An 18,384-nucleotide genomic window follows, 5' to 3' on the forward strand; every position below is an offset into this window, starting at 1 on the left:
CCTGAAGCGTGATCACTGGGTATAAACTGTTTTCAGGTGATCATGCATTTCCTGCACCTACATCTAGGCTTCTACTACTCTCCTTTTTGTGACAGCTTCTCCATATTTTAAGTATCGTATCTCTGTATATTTTATTCTCGGAGAGGACCAGTCAGCCCTGATCATTCTTCTTTTTAGAAAATGCTTCAGGCCGGGCGCGGTGGCTCACGCCTGTCTTCCCAGCACTTTGGGAGGCCGAGACGGGCGGATCACGAGGTCAGGAGATCGAGACCATCCTGGCTAATATGGTGAAACCCCGTCTCTACTAAAAATACAAAAAAAACTAGCCGGGCGACGAGGCGGGTGCCTGTAGTCCCAGCTACTCGGGAGGCTGAGGCAGGAGAATGGCGTAAACCCGGGAGGCGGAGCTTGCAGTGAGCTGAGATCCGGCCACTGCACTCCAGCCTGGGTGGCAGAGCAAGACTCCGTCTCAAAAAAAAAAAAAAAGAAAAAGAAAATGCTTTAGGCTAGGCACAGTGGCTCATGCCTGTAATCCCAGCACTTTGAGAGGCCGAGGAGGGTGGATTGCTTGAGCTCAGGAGTTGGAGACCAGTCTGGGCAGCATGACTAATCCTTGTCTCTTAACAAAATACCAAAATTATTGTATTTTTGTGTGTGTGTGTGTGGTGGTCATGCCTGTAGTCCCAGGTACTAGGAAGGCTGAGGCTGGAGGATTGCCTGAGCCTGGGAGGTCAAGGCTGTAGTGAGTTGAGACCGAGCCACTGCACTACAGCCTGGGTGACAGAGTGAGACCCTGTCTCAAAAAAAATGAAAAATAAAAAAATGCTTTAAGCGAAGCATGGGGGCACACGCCTGTAGGCTGAGCTACTTAGGAGGCTGAGGCAGGAGGATTGCTTGAGCCCAGGAGCTCAAGTCCAGCCTGAGCAACACAGCGAGACCTGTCTCTCAAAACCAAAACCAGAAGAGGCTTGGTGCCTCCCAGATTTGTTCTGCCAGGCAGACTTGGGCAGCGCAGTCAGGTGCTGCTGCATCTGATCGTGGAATCTGTTTTGTGATCGTGTTAACTTTAGCAGGAACCACTCCTGGCTTCTGTCTCATGTCTTAGGGCAGGTTCCTGGAGGTGGAACCTGTGGGCCAAAGGCTCTCGATGTTTTTAAGCTTCTTGGGAAAGATGCCGGGGCACCTCTGAGAATTATCCCAGCCTGTGCCTACTACCCCCAGACTGCAGGACTGCAATCCTGCCAGTTTTAGGTGCAGGAGTCATGGCATCTTTGCCTTGTGTCCTTCTGAGATGCAGTCCTTTGAACTAGAACGGGTCTTGCTTAATCACAGGGCTCCAAACGGATCCTGCGGTCCCATGAGATTGTGCTGCCCCCCAGTGGACAAGTGGAGACAGACCTGGCCCTGACCTTCTCCCTGCAGGTGAGTCTTTCACCAGTGGCGAGGACACCCTCATCACTGTCCCCTGGGGTGATGGGCCCCCCTTGTCACCGTCCCCTGGGGTGACGGGCCCCCCTCGTCACTGTCTGCTAGGGTGAGAGCATTTGTCTCATAATTGCCACCAGTGTCCTGTGTTACCGCAGATCTTCTGTTGATTATGGTTTATTCTTAAATGATTAGAAAATTTGCTTTGGTTTATTAGGTTGAGTTTTTCTTTTCTTTTCTTTTTGTCTGTCTGTTTGTTTTTTTGAGATGGAGTCTCTCCTTGTCACCCAGGCTGGTGCAATCTCAACTCACCGCAACCTCCACCTCCCAGGTTCAAGCGATTCTCCTGCCTCAGGCTCCGGAGCATCTGGGATTACAGGCACTCGCCACCACGCCTGGCTAATTTTTGTATCTTTAGTTGAAACAGGGTTTCACCATGTCAGCAAGGCTGGTCTCGAACTCCTACCTGCCTCGGCCTCCCAAAGTGCTGGGATTACAGGTGTGAGCCACCACACCCGGCCTAGTTTTTCATTCCTTATCTACGATGAAGAGAATGTAGGCCGGGTGTGGTGGCTCACGCCTGTAATCCCAGCACTTTGGGAGGCCGAGGCAGGTGTCAGGAGAATCACTTGAACCCAGGAGGTCGAGGTCGGTTGCAGCGAGCCAAGATCATGCCATAGCACTCCAGCCTGGGGGACAGAGTGAGACTCCATCTCAGAAAGAAAAAAAAAAGAAGAAGAAGAAGAAAGAGAATGTAATAATGGGGGGGGAAAAAACCACTTATCGAGTCCAGGCTCTTTTGCTCTTCCATTTAAAAAGGTAGGGAAAATATGTGGAACCTCAGTATTGAAGTTCAGAGCCCCTGGAGTCTCTGGCTGCGCCCAGCAGTTAACAGGGCCTGTCCACTCAGTGTTGCCTGGCTCTGGGTGCCTCCGAGACCCACCCTGGAATGGAGCAGAGAAGCCTCCCCTGGACTGTCCAGGGTGTTGGCTGGAGGGCCGGCCCAGAGCAGCCCCAGGTTGGCCGGGATGACCACACGCCCTACCTTTGTTATCTCTTTGCTTCGTTGTTAGGAGATTGATATTGTGTGAGTTTTGCAGGTGTATTTTCTTCTGGCTTAATATACTTGCTTTAAGATTAATAGCGTATGCATGTCCATTCATTCCAAATTCATTAGAAGCCCTCTTTTCTCAGTGTAAGTGTGTGAGCTGGGCTGGGGCTTCGTAGGGACCTGCTGGGCTTGGACCTAGTTCTGAAGCCCCCAGCTGGTTACACAGCAGCTGGGGTGTTGCAGTTGAGTTTTGGAGTTGAGTTTTTTTTCTGTTTTGAGGAGTCGGGCTTATGGAAGGATAATTTCCATTTCCAGAGTGTATGATGGTTTTTTTTTTTTTTTTTTTTTGAGACAGAGTCTCACTCTGTCGCCCAGGCTGGAGTGCAGTGGTGTGATTTCGGCTCACTGTAACCTCCACCTCCCGGGTTCAAGTGATTCTCCTGCCTCAGCCTCCTGAGCAGTTGGGATTACAGGTGCCTGCCACCATGCCCAGCTAATGTTTGTATTTTTGTAGAGATGGGGTTTCACCATGTTGGCTAGGGTGGTCTTGAACTCCCTACCTTAGGTGATCCACCTGGCTTGGCCTCCCAAGTGCTGAGATTACAGGTGTGAGCCACCACGCCCGGCCGAGTGCTCCTTTTTTAAGTGCGTGGTTCAGTGGGTTTTGACAGGTGTGCACGGACATGTCAGCGCCACTGCAGTTAGAGTGGTGAACAGCCTCATCTTCCCCGAAGTATTTAAACTGATTTTTATCTGTATCTAAGAGATACTTGTGAACATCAGCTTGCTGGAGCCCTGCTGTACAGGGAGCCTGTGGTGAGACATGCAGGCAAGTTGGGTGCACAGGGGGCCTTGGAGGGAGAGCCCTCCCCACCCTGTGTGCCCCTTGCGTTAAAGCATCCTGGGTCACACCTTGCTGATGGCCTCAGGCACGTGAGCCGCCGTGCTGTTGCCGACTGTCCGCAGGCGCGCTCAGCTATCCCGGACCCTGCAGCACATAGTCCTCGTCCGCCCGCCGAGACCGTTAGCGTGGAGTGGGGCCCTTGGGGCCTGAGCCCTAGCGACTGGCTCACTCTCAGTTGTGTTGGGCAAAGGAAGGGCCCTGGGGACCAGCGTGCCCCTGGAGTGAACTTGGGGGCCCGTCTGTGGGTGCCCTTCTGACTGCGTGAGCAGCAGGTTGGCCTGGCTGCAGGCTGCAGAGTGACCGGGCCATCAGAGGCCGTGATGCTGCCTGGGGCCCCGGTACACCCTCAGCTGCCACTCACACTTGTGCCCACAGTATCCTCACTTCTTGAAGAGGGAAGGCAACAAGCTTCAGATCATGCTGCAGCGCAGAAAGCGCTATAAGAACAGAACCATCCTGGGCTACAAGACACTGGCCGTGGGCTCCATCAGCATGGCTGAGGTGAGTGCGCCGACTGGCGTGGCCTGCGTCAGGCTGGCCACCTGGGCGCCAGAGCATTTGCCCGTGGAAGATGTCTCTCCCGGGTCCAGATGTCCAGGGATCCCATGAAAATGATGAGCGGAGCCTGGCGGCTGGGCTCCGCCATAAGGGCGGGGTATGGCCCCAGGTGGTGCTTCCTCTCTGACCTTCCCTTGCCACCCAGCGTGGCTCCCCACATGCCTTCAGCCCTGTGCACTCCCCTCTAATGAGCCTGTCCTGCCCTTCAGGGGAGGCTGGGTTTTGGGTCGGGCTGCTCTGGAGTCCTTTCCGTGGAGGAATCGCCGCCGTCCCCGCACTGCGGGTGCCTCCTGTGATGGGTTCATGTCCATGTCCTGCTCAGCACGTGCTCTGGCCCAGGATTGGCTGAGCAGGAGGAGCAGGACAGGCGTCAGCTCCATGCAGGGGCTACCGACCATACCTGAGCAGGGCGGGGGCAACACCCAGAGGTCAGAGGGGGTGGCTGGAGTTCCCTTGAGGGGAAGGAAGGGGAAGTACCTCAAAAGGAAAAGAAGCAGCCAAGCAGCAGCCCACCTTGTTCCAGAGGACCCAGCGTTCCGAGGAGGCCGTGGTGGGTGTGGGGGCGTGGGAGGAGACACCCCAGGCTGAGGCCTCGGACTTTCTCATGGACCCTTTTGGGGCTGCGAGATTGGCTCTGGGAGAAGGGGCAGCCCAGGGCCCCAGACCCGTTTGTCTCTTTGGCTTCAGAACTTTCCCCACCGTGGGCCTGTGTCCAGGGGTCAAGGGGCTGCGGCGTGAGTGGTGCTTAGGGCATGTGTCGCTGCCTGCCTGGGGCCCGGGAAGGTCAGCCAGGGCAGCCCCTCATTGGGAGCCGGAGCTGCCAGAGCCCCCCAGCCCCTCTTCGTCCCGCTGGGTCCCCCTGCTCCTGGGGCTTGGGGCTAGGACAGTGGGGGTGCCCACTTGTAGCTGGTTCCCCCACACCCCCCTGGAGCCTGCAGGCCTCCTGTCTCCCAGGTCAAGTGCTAGGTCCCCCGGCTCATCACACACCCCCTCTTACGCATCCAGGACAAGCGCCAAGCGTCACTCTGGGCTCAGCCCTCCCCACTGCCCCGGGAGATGGGAGCGTGGACGGTACAGGAAGCAGCAGTGGCGTCCCAAGGCCTCACTTCTCTGTGCCGCCACATGGCCTCAGACAAGCCTTGCAGGCTTCCGGGTTCCTTTGGCAAACCACGGATGGCATGGGTGGACCAGGCCTCCAGGCTGCATTTCCCAGGGCCCTGGGACCCCTCTGGTGGCCTGGAGCTGCCTGTCATCCCAGCCTCCCTCCTGCAGGCTCAGCGATGGGTGAACAGGTGGCTCAAGGATGCTCTCTGGGCCCTGAGAGCCTCCTGGGAGCTGCCGCATGCTTCCTGTGGAGCAGGAGGGTCCGGGCACCATGGGGAGGTCATGCAGGCTCTGTTTCCCATTAGCCATGCAGGTGATGTCCTGCGGATCCCTGCCAGTCCCTGTGAACTCCCGCCCCCAGGCTGCTCCGCCCACATCTCTCAGTGCTGAGGCTCCTGGGCTGCCAGCCCTGCCTGCACCGCAGTGCCCCAGGCCACTCCTCCCTGCCCTTCTCCGCGCTGGCACCCCTCTCAGCGCTGGCGCTTCTGTGTTGGGCGTCCTTGCCCTGAACGCTAGCCTCTGCTCCCAGGCCCCTCCCTCGCCTGCTCTCCCAGCCTTGGGCTGTCCCCCTGCTGATCCCTGGGGAGAGGCTGGAGCAACCTTCCCCCACCCCAGGCCACACCAGCCACATCGCCTGCTGCTTGTTCTTCACTCTTGGAAGAAAAGCCCCACCCCTGGATGTAGTCCCAGTGCCCTGCCCCTGAGCCTGTGGCCCCACCCCAAGGCTCCCTCGCCCTGCACCTGTGGCTTCCAAAGCCGAAGTCGTCTGCCTGCTCCTCGCTCTCCCCTCCACCAGCTCCTCCAGGTCCTCAGGGCGTCCTTCCACCTTCCACTGGCGGCCTGGCCCCAGAACCTAGTTGGGCCCTCCCATGTGTCCCCGAGCACCAGGGCGGCTCATGGGCTCACTGTGTCCTGCCGCCTTTGGGGCTGGCTCCCACCTGTGAGCGTTGCTGGCTTGTTGAGAGTGTGAGCGCGGGAGGTTGCGGAGGCAGGACAGCCCCGTGGGCACAGAGGACGCAGGTGGCGGAGGTGGGGGCTCTCACCAGGTGGGCTCAGGCAGCTGTGCCATGGGGGCTTGGTGGCTCCGAGACTGCACGACTGAGGCGGGGGTGAAGGCATGGGTGCTGCCATAGGGACTGTTGTGAGAGTGGGGTGTTGGTGAGGCTGGCGCCATGCATTTGAGAGTAGTGCTCGGCTGGAGGGAAGGGTCCTTGAGGGCACAGTATGGGGTGAGGTGGGCCATTGGGTGGACTCGAGGCCAGGGCTGAGAGTGTGGTGGGAGAGGATGCGGGGGGCACCTGCCCAGGGCCTCCGGGCTGTGGGGAGAGCAGAAGGCGATGGCCGTGGGGGCACAGGTGTCACCTCCCTTCAAATGGGTGCACACTCGGGGCAGGAGGGACTGGGAGCAGCCTGGGCCCTGCCACATCATATCCCTGCCCTCACCGTGTGCTCGTTTTGAGTGAGTTGAGCCCAGAGCCCTGGCCTGTCCAGCCCTCACTCTGAGGCTGAGGAAGTGGAATCCAAGGTGGCCCAGGGTAGGGACCGGGCCTCACAGGTGCCATGAACTAAACACCAGCGTGGGGCGGCTTAGGTCTGCAGGCTGACCAGCAGTTCTGGCTGAGACCATCAGGAGTGACCACAGCCCCAGGGCCTGCTTGGCACACGCCTCTGCCTGCCACCTCTCAGGAAGGTTGAGCTGACTACGGGCGGTCCCTCTCAGAGGCAGCTCTGCAGAGGCAGGCGTGCGATGGGGACAGACGTGGGGCTTCTCCTATGGTGTGGCTCTCGGCACTCACCCCAGCACCCATAGAGGGAGTGTGTAGGGGTGGGCGTGCATGTGGCCAGACCACGCCGAGGCCCCAGCCTGGGGGATGCAGGCATGCTAGCTGGTGGCCATTGTCTGAGGCTGGGGCCTGTGGACTCCTTGACAAGACAGGAAGGTTGACAGACCCATGACCAGGCATAGGGGTGACCTGGGAGTGCGATGGTGGCTGAGGGAGCAGCCATGCTTCTTTGCACAGCTGGGCTCCCTCTCATGGCCTCGCCACAAGCTGCACGTGCCACTTGGGCCAGGTCCAGCCCAAGGGCACCTGTGAGGGACAGGCAGCTCACAGTGGGACACAGGAAGACCTCAGGGTAAGGATAGAATGGAGCGTCACCCTGACTGTTTGCATGCTGGATCCCCTTCAGTTTCTCTATGAATGTCTGCACGGCCACAGGCTGCTGATGACAGCCCAGTCAGGCATAGGCTGTGCGTCCATGGGGGCCCCATGAGAATACGATGGCTCCATGGTGGCCCTGTGAGAATACGATGGCACTGGACACTTCCTATCTCCTGATGACGTGGTAGCCATCATAACACCATAGCACAGTTACATTATCACTATATGAATTCAGTGTGGCTCAAGTGTCCTGGGCCTGGCCACACGCACGCCCACCCCTACACAGTAGTGCATGGCGATGTCCCAGGCCTTCGCGTCACTCACTCACCCACCAGCTCGTCCGGAGCGACCTCCAGCCCCACAGGCTCTGCGGTCATCAGTGCCCTGTTCATAGGCACCACTTTATATCTTTTATGCTTTATTTTTACTGTGCTATTTTTTTTTTTTTTTGAGATGGAGTCTCACTCTGTCACCCAGGCTGGAGTGCAGTGGCCGGATCTCAGCTTATTGCCAGCTCCGCCTCCTGGGTTTACGCCATTCTCCTGCCTCAGCCTCCCAAGTAGCTGGGACTACAGGCGCCCGCCACCTCGCCCGGCTAGTTTTTTGTATTTTTAGTAGAGATGGGGTTTCACTGTGTTAGCCAGGATGGTCTCGATCTCCTGACCTCGTGATCCGCCCGTCTCGGCCTCCCAAAGTGCTGGGATTACAGGCTTGAGCCACCGCGCCCGGCCTTTACTGTGCTTTTTTGTTTTTTGTTTTTAAATTTTTTCGTGACATAGTCTCACTTTGTCACTACGCTATAGGGCAGTGGCACGATCTCGGCTCACTGCAACGTCCACCTCCTGGGTTCAAGTGATGCTTCTGCCTCAGCCTCCCGAGTGGTTGGGATTACAGGTGCTCGTCACCACACTCAGCTAATTTTTGTGTTTTTAGTAGAGACAGTTTTCACCACATTATCCAGGCTGGTCTTGAACTCCTGACCTCAAGTGTTCTGCCCATCTGGGACTCCCAAAGTGGTGGTATTTCAAGCATGAGCCACCATGCCCAGCCTACTTTTTCTGTGTTTGAATGTGTTTAGACACGTAAATCCCTACCGAGTGTAACAATTGCCTGCAGTTTTCAGTACAGCCACATGCTTTACAGGATTGTGGCCTAGGAGCCGGGAGTCTGTCTCTCGTACAGGCCGACCTTGAAGATATTGTGTGTTCAGTTCTAGGCCACCCCTGTAAAAAAAGAATATTGAAATAAAGCGAGTCACACGCATTTTGTGGTTTTTCAGTGCATATAAAAGTTATGTTAGGCTGGGTGTGGTAGCTCACGCCTGTAATCCCTGCACTTTGGGAGGCCGAGGCGGGCAGATCACGAGGTCAGAAGATCGAGACCATCCTGGCGAACATAGTGAAACCCCGTCTCTACTGAAAATACAAAAAAACTAGCCGGGTGTGGTGGCAGGCGCCTGTAGTCCCAGCTTCTAGGGAGGCTGAGGCGGGAGAATGGCATTAACCTGGGAGGCGGCGGAGCTTGCAGTTAGTGGAGATCGCGCCACTGCATTCTAGCCTGGGCGACAGAGCGAGACTCCGTCTCAAAAAAAAAAAAAAGTTATGTTTACATGGTACTGTAGTCTGTTAAGTGTATAATAGCATTGTGTCAAAAAATATACATACACATTGATTTTAAAATATTGCTAAAGCCGGGCGTGGCGGCTCATGCCTGTAATCCCAGCACTTTGGGGGCCAAGGCGGGCAGATCACCTGAGGTCAGGAGTTCAAAACTGGTTTGGCCAATATGGTGAAACGTTGTCTCTACTAAAAATACAGGCCGGGCGCGGTGGCTCAAGCCTGTGATCCCAGCACTTTGGGAGGCCGAGGCGGGCGGATCACGAGGTCAGGAGATCGAGACCATCCTGGCTAACATGGTGAAACCCCGTCTCTACTAAAAAATACAAAAAACTAGCCAGACAAGGTGGTGGGCGCCTGTAGTCCCAGCTACTTGGGAGGCTAAGGCAGGAGAATGGCGTGAACCCTGGAGGCGGAGCTTGCAGTGAGCTGAGATCAGGCCACTGCACTCCAGCCCGGGCCACAGAGCGAGACTCCGTCTCAAAAAAAAAAAAAAAAAAAAAAAAAAAATTAGTCAGGCATCGTGGCTCACGCCTGTAATCCCAGCTACTAGGGATACTGAGACAGGAGAATCACTTTAACCCGGGAGGCAGAGGTTGCAGTGAGCCGAGATCATGCCTCTGCACTCCAGCCTGGGTGACAGAGTGAGACTCCATCTCAAAAGAAAAGAAAAGAAAAGCTGACAATCATCTGACCCTTCAGGGAGTTGTAACCCTTTGGCTGGTGGGGGTCTTCCTCAGTGTGGATGGCTGCTGACCTATCAGGGTGTTGGTTGCTGAAGGCTGGGGTACCTGTGGCAGTTTCTTAAACAAGACAACAAAGAAGTTTCCTGCATCATTTGACTCTTCTTTTCACAAAATATTTCTCTGTAGCATGCGGTGCTGTTCAGTGCCATTTTACCCACCATTATTTCAGAATAGGAGTCAGTCCTCTCAAACCCTGTTGCTGCTTTTCTAACCCAGTTGATGGAATCTTCTAAGTCCTGTGTTGCCATTCCACAGTGTTCACAGCATCCTCACCAGGAAGCAGGTTCCATCTCAAGAAACCACTTTTGACGGCTGGGCGCAGTGGCTCAAGCCTGTAATCCCAACTCTTTGGAAGGCCGAGGTGGGCGGATCATGAGGTCAGGAGATCGAGACCATCCTGGCTAACACAGTGAAACCCCGTCTCTACTAAAAATACAGAAAACTAGCCGGGCGAGGTGGCGGGCGCCTGTAGTCCCAGCTACTTGGGAGGCTGAGGCAGGAGAATGGCGTAAACCCAGGAGGTGGAGCTTGCAGTGACCTGAGATCCGGCCACTGCACTCCAGCCTGGGCGACAGAGCGAGACTCCATCTCAAAAAAAAAAAAAAAAAAAAAGAAAGAAACCACTTTTGGCCGGGCGCAGTAGCTCACACCTGTAATCCCAGCGCTTGGGGAGGCCGAGGCGGGTGGATCACAAGGTCAGGAGATCGAGACCATCCTGGCTAACATGGTGAAACCCCAGTCTCTACTAAAAATACAAAAATTAGCCGGGCGTGGTGGCGGGTGCCTGTAGTCCCAGCTATTCGGGAGGCTGAGGCAGGAGAATGGCGTGAGCCCAGGAGGCGGAGCTTGCAGTGAGCTGAGATCGCGCCACTGTACTTCAGTCTGGGTGACAGAGCGAGACTCCGTCTCAAAAAAAATAAATTAAAAAAATAATAATAAAGCACTTTCCTTGCTCATCCGTAAGAAGCTGCTTCTTATCAGCTGAAGTTTCTTCGTGAGACTGCAGCAATTCAGTCACATCCTCAGGCTCTGCTTCGAATTCCAGTTCTCTTGCTATTTCCGTCACATGTGTAGTTCCTTCCTACACTGAAGCCTTGAACCCCTCAAAGCCATCCATGAGAGAGTTGGAATCCTCTTCTCCCAAATTCCTGTCAATGTTGATATCTCAGCCTCTTCCCATGAATCACAAATGTTCTTCATGGCATCAGGAATGGTGAATCCAGGCCAGGCACCGTGCTTCACGCCTGTAATCACAGCACTTTGGGAGGCCAAGGTGGGCAGATCGTTTGAGGTCAGGAGTTCTAAACCAGCCTGGCCAATATGGTGAAACGCTGTCTCTGCTAAACACACACACACACACACACACACAAAAGGCTGGGTACAGTGGCTCACGCCTGTAATGCCATCATTTGGGAGGCCAAGGCGGGTGGATCACCTGAGGTCAGGAGTTCGAGACCAGCCTGGCCAACATGGTGAAACCCTGTCTCTACTAAAAATACAAAAATTAGCCAGGCATGGTGGTGGGCGCCTGTAATCCCAGCTACTCAGGAGGCTGAGGCAGGAGAATAGGTTGAACCCAGGAGGCGGAGGTTACAGTGAGCTGAGATTACACTAATGCATTCCAGCCTGGGCAATAAGAGTGAGACTCTGTCTCAAAACATTAAAAAAATTAGTGGGCTGGGTGTGATGGCTCACACCTGTAATCTTAGCACTTTGGGAGGCTGAGGTGGGCGGATCACCTAAGGTCAGGAGCTCGAGACCAGCCTGACCAACATGGAGAAACCCCGTCTCTACTAAAAACACGAAATTAGCTGGGCATGGTGGTGTATGCCTGTAATTCTAGCTACTCAGGAGGCTGAGGCGGGAGAATCACTTGAACCCAGGAGGCAGAGGTTGCGGTGAGCCGAGATCGTGCCATTGCACTCCAGCCTGGGCAACAAGAGTGAGAATCCGTCTCAAAAAAAAGAATGGGCCGGGTGTGGTGGCTAATCAACTTCTCCTCTCTAGCTATGAAAGTCCTAGATGGTACCTTTTTCCGATGGAAGGCTGTGTCTTCTACGTTGAAAATCTGTTGTTTAGTGTAGCCACCTTTGTCAATGATCTGAGCTGGATCTTCTGGAGAACTCGCTGCAGCTTTTCCATCAGCACTTGCTGCTTCACGTTGCATTTCTATGTTACAGAGACGGCTGCTTTCCTAAAACCTCATGAACCAACTTCTGCCAGCTCCAATCTTCTTCTGCACACTCCTCACCTCTCAGCCTTCATAGAGGTGAAGGGAGTCAGGGCCTTGCTCCAGATGAGGCTTTGGCTTAAGGGAGTGTTGTCTGGTTCCATCTTCCATCCCGGCCACTCACTCTGTCCACATCAGCACTGAGACTGCTGCTTTGCTGATTCTCACTCCTGTGTTCACTGGAGCTGCACTTTTCCTTCCCTCAGGAACTTTCTCTTTGCATTCACTGCTTGGTGATTTAGTATAAGAGGCCTCACCTTCACCATCTGGCCTCTGACATGACTTCCTCACTAAACTCAGTCATTTCTAGGTTCTCATTGAAAGGGATGTGCAACCCTTCCTTTCACTTGAACACTTAGGGGCCATTGTAGAGTTAGTAATTAGCCTAATTTCCGTATTGTTGTGTCTTGGAAGAGAGAGGCCCGAGGAGAGACAGAGACACGGGGGATGGCCGGTGGGCTGAGCAGCCAGAATGCACTGATTCCACATCCACTGATTCAGTTCCCCGTCTCACATGGGTGATGTTCGTGGTGCCCCAAAGCAATCGCAGCAGTCACACCGTAGCTCACGGATCACAGATCACCATACAGATTTAATAATAGTGAAAGTTTTGAAATAGTGGGAGAATTACCAAAATGTGACACAGACACAAAGTGAGCGCTTGCGGTTGGAAAAGTGGCGCCGTTAGACTTGCTTGGTGCGGGGTTGCCAAAAGCCTTCACTGTGAGAAACAAAAGATCTGCAAAGCGCAGTACGGCAGAGCACAGTGGAGTGAGGGCTGCAGCCTGGGCGCGTGGTGGGCGGCACCACCCAGGTTTGCATGCTGTGATGTTGGCAAGATGATGAGGTCTCCTCACCATGCATGTCTCAGGACATACCTCTGTCATTACGTGGTGCATGACTATTTGTTTTCGCAAAATTTGTATTATACTATTTGTACAATTAAGTGTGACGTCCTGAGCAATTTTCTTTCTTTCTCTTTTTTTTTGAGACAGGGTCTTTGTCACCCAGGCTGGAGTGCAGTGGTGTGATCTTGGCTCACTGCAGCCTCAAGCCCCTGGGCCCAAGCAATCCTCCCACCTCAGTCCCCCAGTAGCTGGGACTGCAGGTGCGCGCCACCATGCCCGACTAATTTTTTATAGTTTTTGGTAGAGACAGTTTCGCCATGTTGCCCAGGCTGGTCTCAAACTCCTGAGCTCAAGCCATCCACCTGCCTAGACCTCCCAAAGTGCTAGGATGACAGGTATGAGCCATTGTGCCCGGCCTCAATTTTCCATGTCACTCAAATCTATTTGAAAATGGAAGAGGGAGCAGCCTGTCAGGGTCAGGGGCAGAGGGAGCTGGGCCCTGGGGCCACCCTCCTTGGTGAGGCAGCTCCAGCCCTTTGCTGAGGATCACTGAGCATCCAAAGAGCATCTGCTGGACTAACCCAGGAGGGTGGTCTCAGGGTCAGCAGGGGCAGGAGTGGGAATGACCACAGTCCAGGACAGTGACCTGCCTGCCAGCCAGCAGCAGCCCTGGGGAGTGCCAAGCTCAGGGGTGGTTGGCCCCTTGCCAGGAGGACGCACGCATCAAGGAGCATTGTCAGGAGGAGGGGAACGGGCAGCCCGGAGCATGGGGCCTGGGACTTCCAGGGCATGCAGATATCAAAATAGTGTTCACATAAAGGTCGACGACAGGCTGAGAGGAGCGGGGGCTACTCCACAACCTGCCCCTGGCCCGCTGCGGGCCCAGCAGAGCATTCCCATTACAGCTAGCTGCAGGGATCCCAGCAAAAGCATCTTTGTCAAGAGGCCCCGTTCCTTTCTGCCCTCCCACCTGAAGGAGGAAGTGAGCAGGGTTTTCTTGGGAAAAAAAGGGCCCGGACCCCTCTGAGCCCCGTGGAAGGTGGTGTGAGCAGGTGTAGCGCCGCCTGAGCCCCACCTGATTCCTCCAGGACCCCGTCCCAGCAGTCCCCTCCCCACTGAGCTCATTGTATTGGGATGCCCAGCAGGGACTCAGCGTTTCTGAACAAGGGCTTCTGAGCTTACAGGTTCTCACTCCTGCGTGACACTGAGATCCTGCCACGTGAGACGTCATTCTGAGAAGGCGACTCAGGGTGCTGGGGGCCCGGACAACAGCAGCCTCCAAGTACGTGAGGCTGCGTGTGCCCCGGCGAGTATGTGGGCACAAGGGTATCAGCAGTGGGTGCGAGTGTTGGCAGAAGCTGCCAGCTACCTTTTGTAATTTTCTGAAATGAAGGTGAGGGCAGATGTAAACTTCTGAACTTTTTTTTACTTTGATTAACTGAAGAATTAGCAGCCCAAATCAGGACCCCACAATAAAAATAAACCCGGTCGGCCGGGCGTGGTGGCTCACGCCTGTAATCTTTGGGAGGCCGAGGCGGGCAGATCGTTTGAGATCAGGAGTTTGAGACCATCCTGACAAACGTGGTGAAACCCCATTTCTACTAAAAATAAAAAACTTAGCTGGGCATGCTGGCGGACGCCCGTAATCCCAGGTACTCGGGAAGCTGGAGCAAGAGAATCGCTTGAACCCAGGAGGCGGAAGTTGCAGTGAGCCAAGATCACGCCATTGTACTCTAGCCTGGGCCACAGAGTGAGACTCCGTCTCAAAAAAATAATAAATAAATAAATCTGGTCTATAAAATCCTAACATCTGGATGTGAACCAATAGTCCCAAAAGGCGGCTTCTAGAGCACAGATGGCCCCAAGGCTGTGAGTGTCTGAGAGTTGTCATTGTGGCGTGTGGTTCTGAGGCTGGCATGGGGCACGGCGGGGCCATGCCTAGGCGCGGGTTGTGGCTGCAGGAGGGGCCGGGGCTTGTTCTGCCACTCCCTGGTTTGAGTCTCTCACAACAGAGGGTCTTGACCTGGCCTGTGAGCCAGGCCTGGTGGGTGTCTCCTGCTGTTGGAGATTCCGGCCTGGCTGAGAGTGCTCCGGCTGCTCCTCCTTGGTCCCCCACAGACACTGGTCCTGGGCATTGACTCCTGTGGGTTGGGTGGCCGGCTTCACACTGTTTTGCTGCTGCTGAGGTCTTGAGTGGGTGGAGGGGTGGAGGCAGAGTTGGAGCAGGGGGCCCAGGATCTTCCTGGGTGGCTTTGTGTGGACAGCAGGTGTGCCTGAGATCAGGAGTGCCACAGACACCTCTCTCTGTCCGTCTCAGTCCCTCATGACCGTGCCTGACACTGGCCTTCCCAGCACAGCCCCATGCCCTCTCCTTATGGCCTGTTCACGAAAGCTCCCGTGTTCCTCTCGTGTGTCCACCTGAGTCCTGTGTCCGCCTCTCGTATCCGTCCCTCTCCCCAGTGGCCACGTTTCCTGTCCACTGGATGCTCCCTGCCATGTGGCTGCCCTGCCGAGGTCTGCCCTTGCTGTCACTGAGAGAGAAAGCCCTTCAGAAACCCCAGCCCACACACCAGGGCACCGGGCTCCTTCCTGTCGTGGCGCTTTCTAGAACCGTGCCCCGGCCTACAGGTGATGCAGCACCCGTCTGAAGGCGGCCAGGTGCTGAGCCTCTGCAGCAGCATCAAGGAGGCCCCCGTCAAGGCAGCCGAGATCTGGATTGCCTCCCTGTCCAGCCAGCCCATTGACCACGAGGACAGCGCCATGCAGGCCGGCCCCAAGGCCAAGTCCACGGGTGAGTGCGGTACCAGCCTGCTCCTGCCCCTGCCGTGGGGAGGCCATCTCCCAGCCACGGCACATCGGGTGGCAGAAACCATCCAGCTTGGCTTAAGGAGTCGGGGGTCTGGAGCACGTGTCAGTTGCTCTCCTGTCTGGAAGCCACAACAGAGGCATGCGCTGTTATGGGGCCCGGGCTGCCACGGGTCCCTGCTCTGCCCCCCTGGCTGCAGCTTCTTGGTCAAGAGGTCTGAGTCCTGAGTGTCCTCAAAAAGAGCTGTGGAGTCACACTGTGATGCCCTTGCTGGTCTGGGTGCAGGGCCCGGCATAGGCAGGTGCCACGGCTGCCGCCACCCCAGCAGGGTCACCAGCGCCTCTCCTACTCCTCAGGCGGGGGAGACCCAGTTGGCGCAAATCCAGGCTGAAATGCCAGCCAGTAGGAGCGGCCGTGGGGGCTGGAGCAGTTCATGTGGCCCCCTTTGCCCTCCCTGCCCCTCCCCACTTCCTGCCAACCCCAATCTAGACTGTTGCCAGTGGACTCTGGGAGCTCGGGGCCACAGCACCTGTGTCTGGAGCCCCTCTGTCCTGCATGGATCCACCTCCTGGCTGCCCCAACTCTGTGTCCAGGGAAGCCTGGGGGTGGCCACCGCCTGGTTTCCTGGGTGGAATCTCACGGCACCCTCCCTTCTGTCTGTTCATTCCGCAGATAACTACTCTGAGGAGGAGTATGAGAGCTTCTCCTCCGAGCAGGAGGCTAGTGACGACGCTGTGCAGGGGCAGGTGACCTGGGGCCGGGGCTCCGCGCCCTCTCCCGGCTCACACCGGGTGTCCTGGGGTCTGTGGGGTCCTCACCAGCCGTTAGCAGGGCCTCATGAGGGTGGGTGAGCCACAGGCCTGGCCCCTGGTTGGCCGCCCGTCTCTCGTCCCCCGACCCCAGGGGCTCGAGTTTGTGTGCAGGTGGCTCTGAGAGTCTTGGGAAGCAGGTTGGCTCTCAGTGCTGGGCCTCTCCCATCGCCCACGCTGAGGCTGGCAGGGTTCTTCCGGCGCCGTGCAGGCTGCCATGGCCTCAGCCACTGTGTGTGTCTCTGCAGGACTTGGACGAGGACGACTTCGACGTGGGGAAGCCGAAGAAGCAGCGGAGATCGATTGTAAGAACGACGTCCATGACCAGGGTCGGTGGAGACTGCTTCTTTGAATGCTGGGGAAGGCGAGGGTGGGGGAGGACACTGGGAGCCCGGGCGTGGTGGGGGACACGGGCGTGGGAAGTGAGATCCATCCCAGGTCACAGCAGCATGTCCCGTGGCAGACCCCCTGGTTGCCAGTCTCTTGGGTGCCACTCTCTCCCCCGCCCCACCACATCTCCTGGCTTCAGCCTTGTGTGGCCACTGGGCCCAGTGGGCCCTGAGCAAGGCTGGGAGGCTGCCTCACTGCCGGGCTCACTCCATGTGCAGAGCCCCAGGGAGGCCATCCTCCCCTTTGTCCTGTCAGGTGCCCACATACACCTGAGTGGGCTGGTTCCCTCGTTTTTGTTTGAGATCTGGCCTACCTGGCCCCACGGTCCCCAGGAACTTGGTGGGGCTGTCGGGCATTTTTTCCATGAGGAAAGCTCAGGCAGCTCTTTCCTCAGAGGCCATGTCCAGCACCGGCACAGAGGGCCCACCACCTGGTGCCTGGACACCCCAAGGACAGGCCTGGTTCCAGGGAGGCCAGCGCAGGTGGTGGGGGAGCCCTGTGCCTGGTGCTGACGAGGGACGTGGGCACAGGCCAGCCCAGACACCGCCACCTCCTCTGGCAGCATTCAAGGGGGTACTGTGGGCAGACAGTGCCAGGGATGGGCGAGCTGCTCTGGAGTGGTGAAGCTATGTCTTGCTGGCCTGGAGATCTGCCCCACTGTGCCGAACACTAGCTTGCCCTCCATTCCAGGGCCCCCTTGGGCCCAGCTGCTGTGGAGGGAAGGCGTGGGCTGCCTTTGTAGGGTTGGCCCCCGAGAGGGTGGCTGAGGGTCCCGCTCACCCAGTGGCTGGAGCCAAGGTTCTGCAGTCCAGGGTGGCACGAGGCGCCCATGGGGCTCAGGCTCTTGGAGCACGCACTACCCCACACTCGCCCACCTGCCCACCCCACATGGGTGCCCAGCACCTTCCTTCTGGAGTTGGCCAGGGACTTTCCTGGGAGGGGGTGCTGAAGGAAGGGCCCCGTGAGCCTGGGAAGGGCTGCAGAGGTTTCTGGAACAACCATGGAGTTTGCACATGCCTCCCCGGGTCCCCCTTGGCCAGGAATGGAACTGTCAGACCTCAGGCCTGTTGGGAAGCTTCTGGGAGCTACGTGCGAATCCATCAGCACTGCTGGTGCTGAGGCCTCGCTGCCCTCCCACGGCGGGCCTGGGTGTGGCCTCCCTGCGGCCTGAGGAAGTGGCTCCAGTGGCGGGTCTGCGGCTCTGGCAGCAGGTCTGACTCTACATTGCTTGTCTTGCAGCAACAAAACTTCAAGCAGAAAGTGGTGGCGCTGCTGCGGAGGTTCAAAGTGTCCGATGAGGTGAGTGCACCGCGCCTTCTGCTCACAGCCCCCACGCCTACAGCAGCACCTGGTCAGGAGGAGGCCTCTGCAGTCTGTCTCTGGGCCACATCTGGTTCTGCCGCTCACTGTCTGCACAGCCCTGCCAGTATCACTGTGAGGTGCAGTAACAGTGGCACTGCCTCCCAGGCTCCAGGTTACCCGCTGGGTCTCTGCTGAAGTACAAGTCGTGAATACACTGGAAGTTGGGAAGTCATTTTCAGGGGGTGTAACCATTAGTTTGTGTGTTTGTTTTTTTATAAATAGACTTTAGCTTTTAGAGCAGTTTTAGATTTACAGCAAAATTGAGCAGAAAGTACAGAGTTCCCATGGACTCCTCCCCACCTGACAGCCCCCCACTATTGACATTCCATGGGTTTTTAATGTTCATCTTTTAGGCCGGGCGCGGTGGCTCAAG

The 18,384-nt window shown here is 56.6% G+C and overlaps 1 protein-coding gene across 5 annotated transcripts in view; it reads left to right on the forward strand.

Moving 5' to 3' along the window:
* PACS2 (phosphofurin acidic cluster sorting protein 2) overlaps nucleotides 1–18,384 on the forward strand; it is an 81,615-nt gene that overhangs the window by 37,637 nt on the left and 25,594 nt on the right. For all 5 annotated transcript variants that reach the window (XR_004057289.1, XM_030930446.1, XM_030930445.1 and 2 more), the window contains exons 3-8: nucleotides 1,333–1,422; nucleotides 3,756–3,881; nucleotides 15,273–15,435; nucleotides 16,123–16,196; nucleotides 16,508–16,588; nucleotides 17,889–17,948. Coding sequence is in view for 4 of the 5 variants with exons in the window: in XM_030930446.1 (XP_030786306.1) it covers nucleotides 1,333–1,422; nucleotides 3,756–3,881; nucleotides 15,273–15,435; nucleotides 16,123–16,196; nucleotides 16,508–16,588; nucleotides 17,889–17,948 (594 nt within the window). In the remaining variant the exon portion in view is untranslated. The remainder of the gene's footprint in view (nucleotides 1–1,332; nucleotides 1,423–3,755; nucleotides 3,882–15,272; nucleotides 15,436–16,122; nucleotides 16,197–16,507; nucleotides 16,589–17,888; nucleotides 17,949–18,384) is intronic.

This window comes from Rhinopithecus roxellana, chromosome 5 (assembly GCF_007565055.1).
Source record: "Rhinopithecus roxellana isolate Shanxi Qingling chromosome 5, ASM756505v1, whole genome shotgun sequence".
In the NCBI taxonomy this organism is placed as follows: Eukaryota; Metazoa; Chordata; class Mammalia; order Primates; family Cercopithecidae; genus Rhinopithecus; species Rhinopithecus roxellana.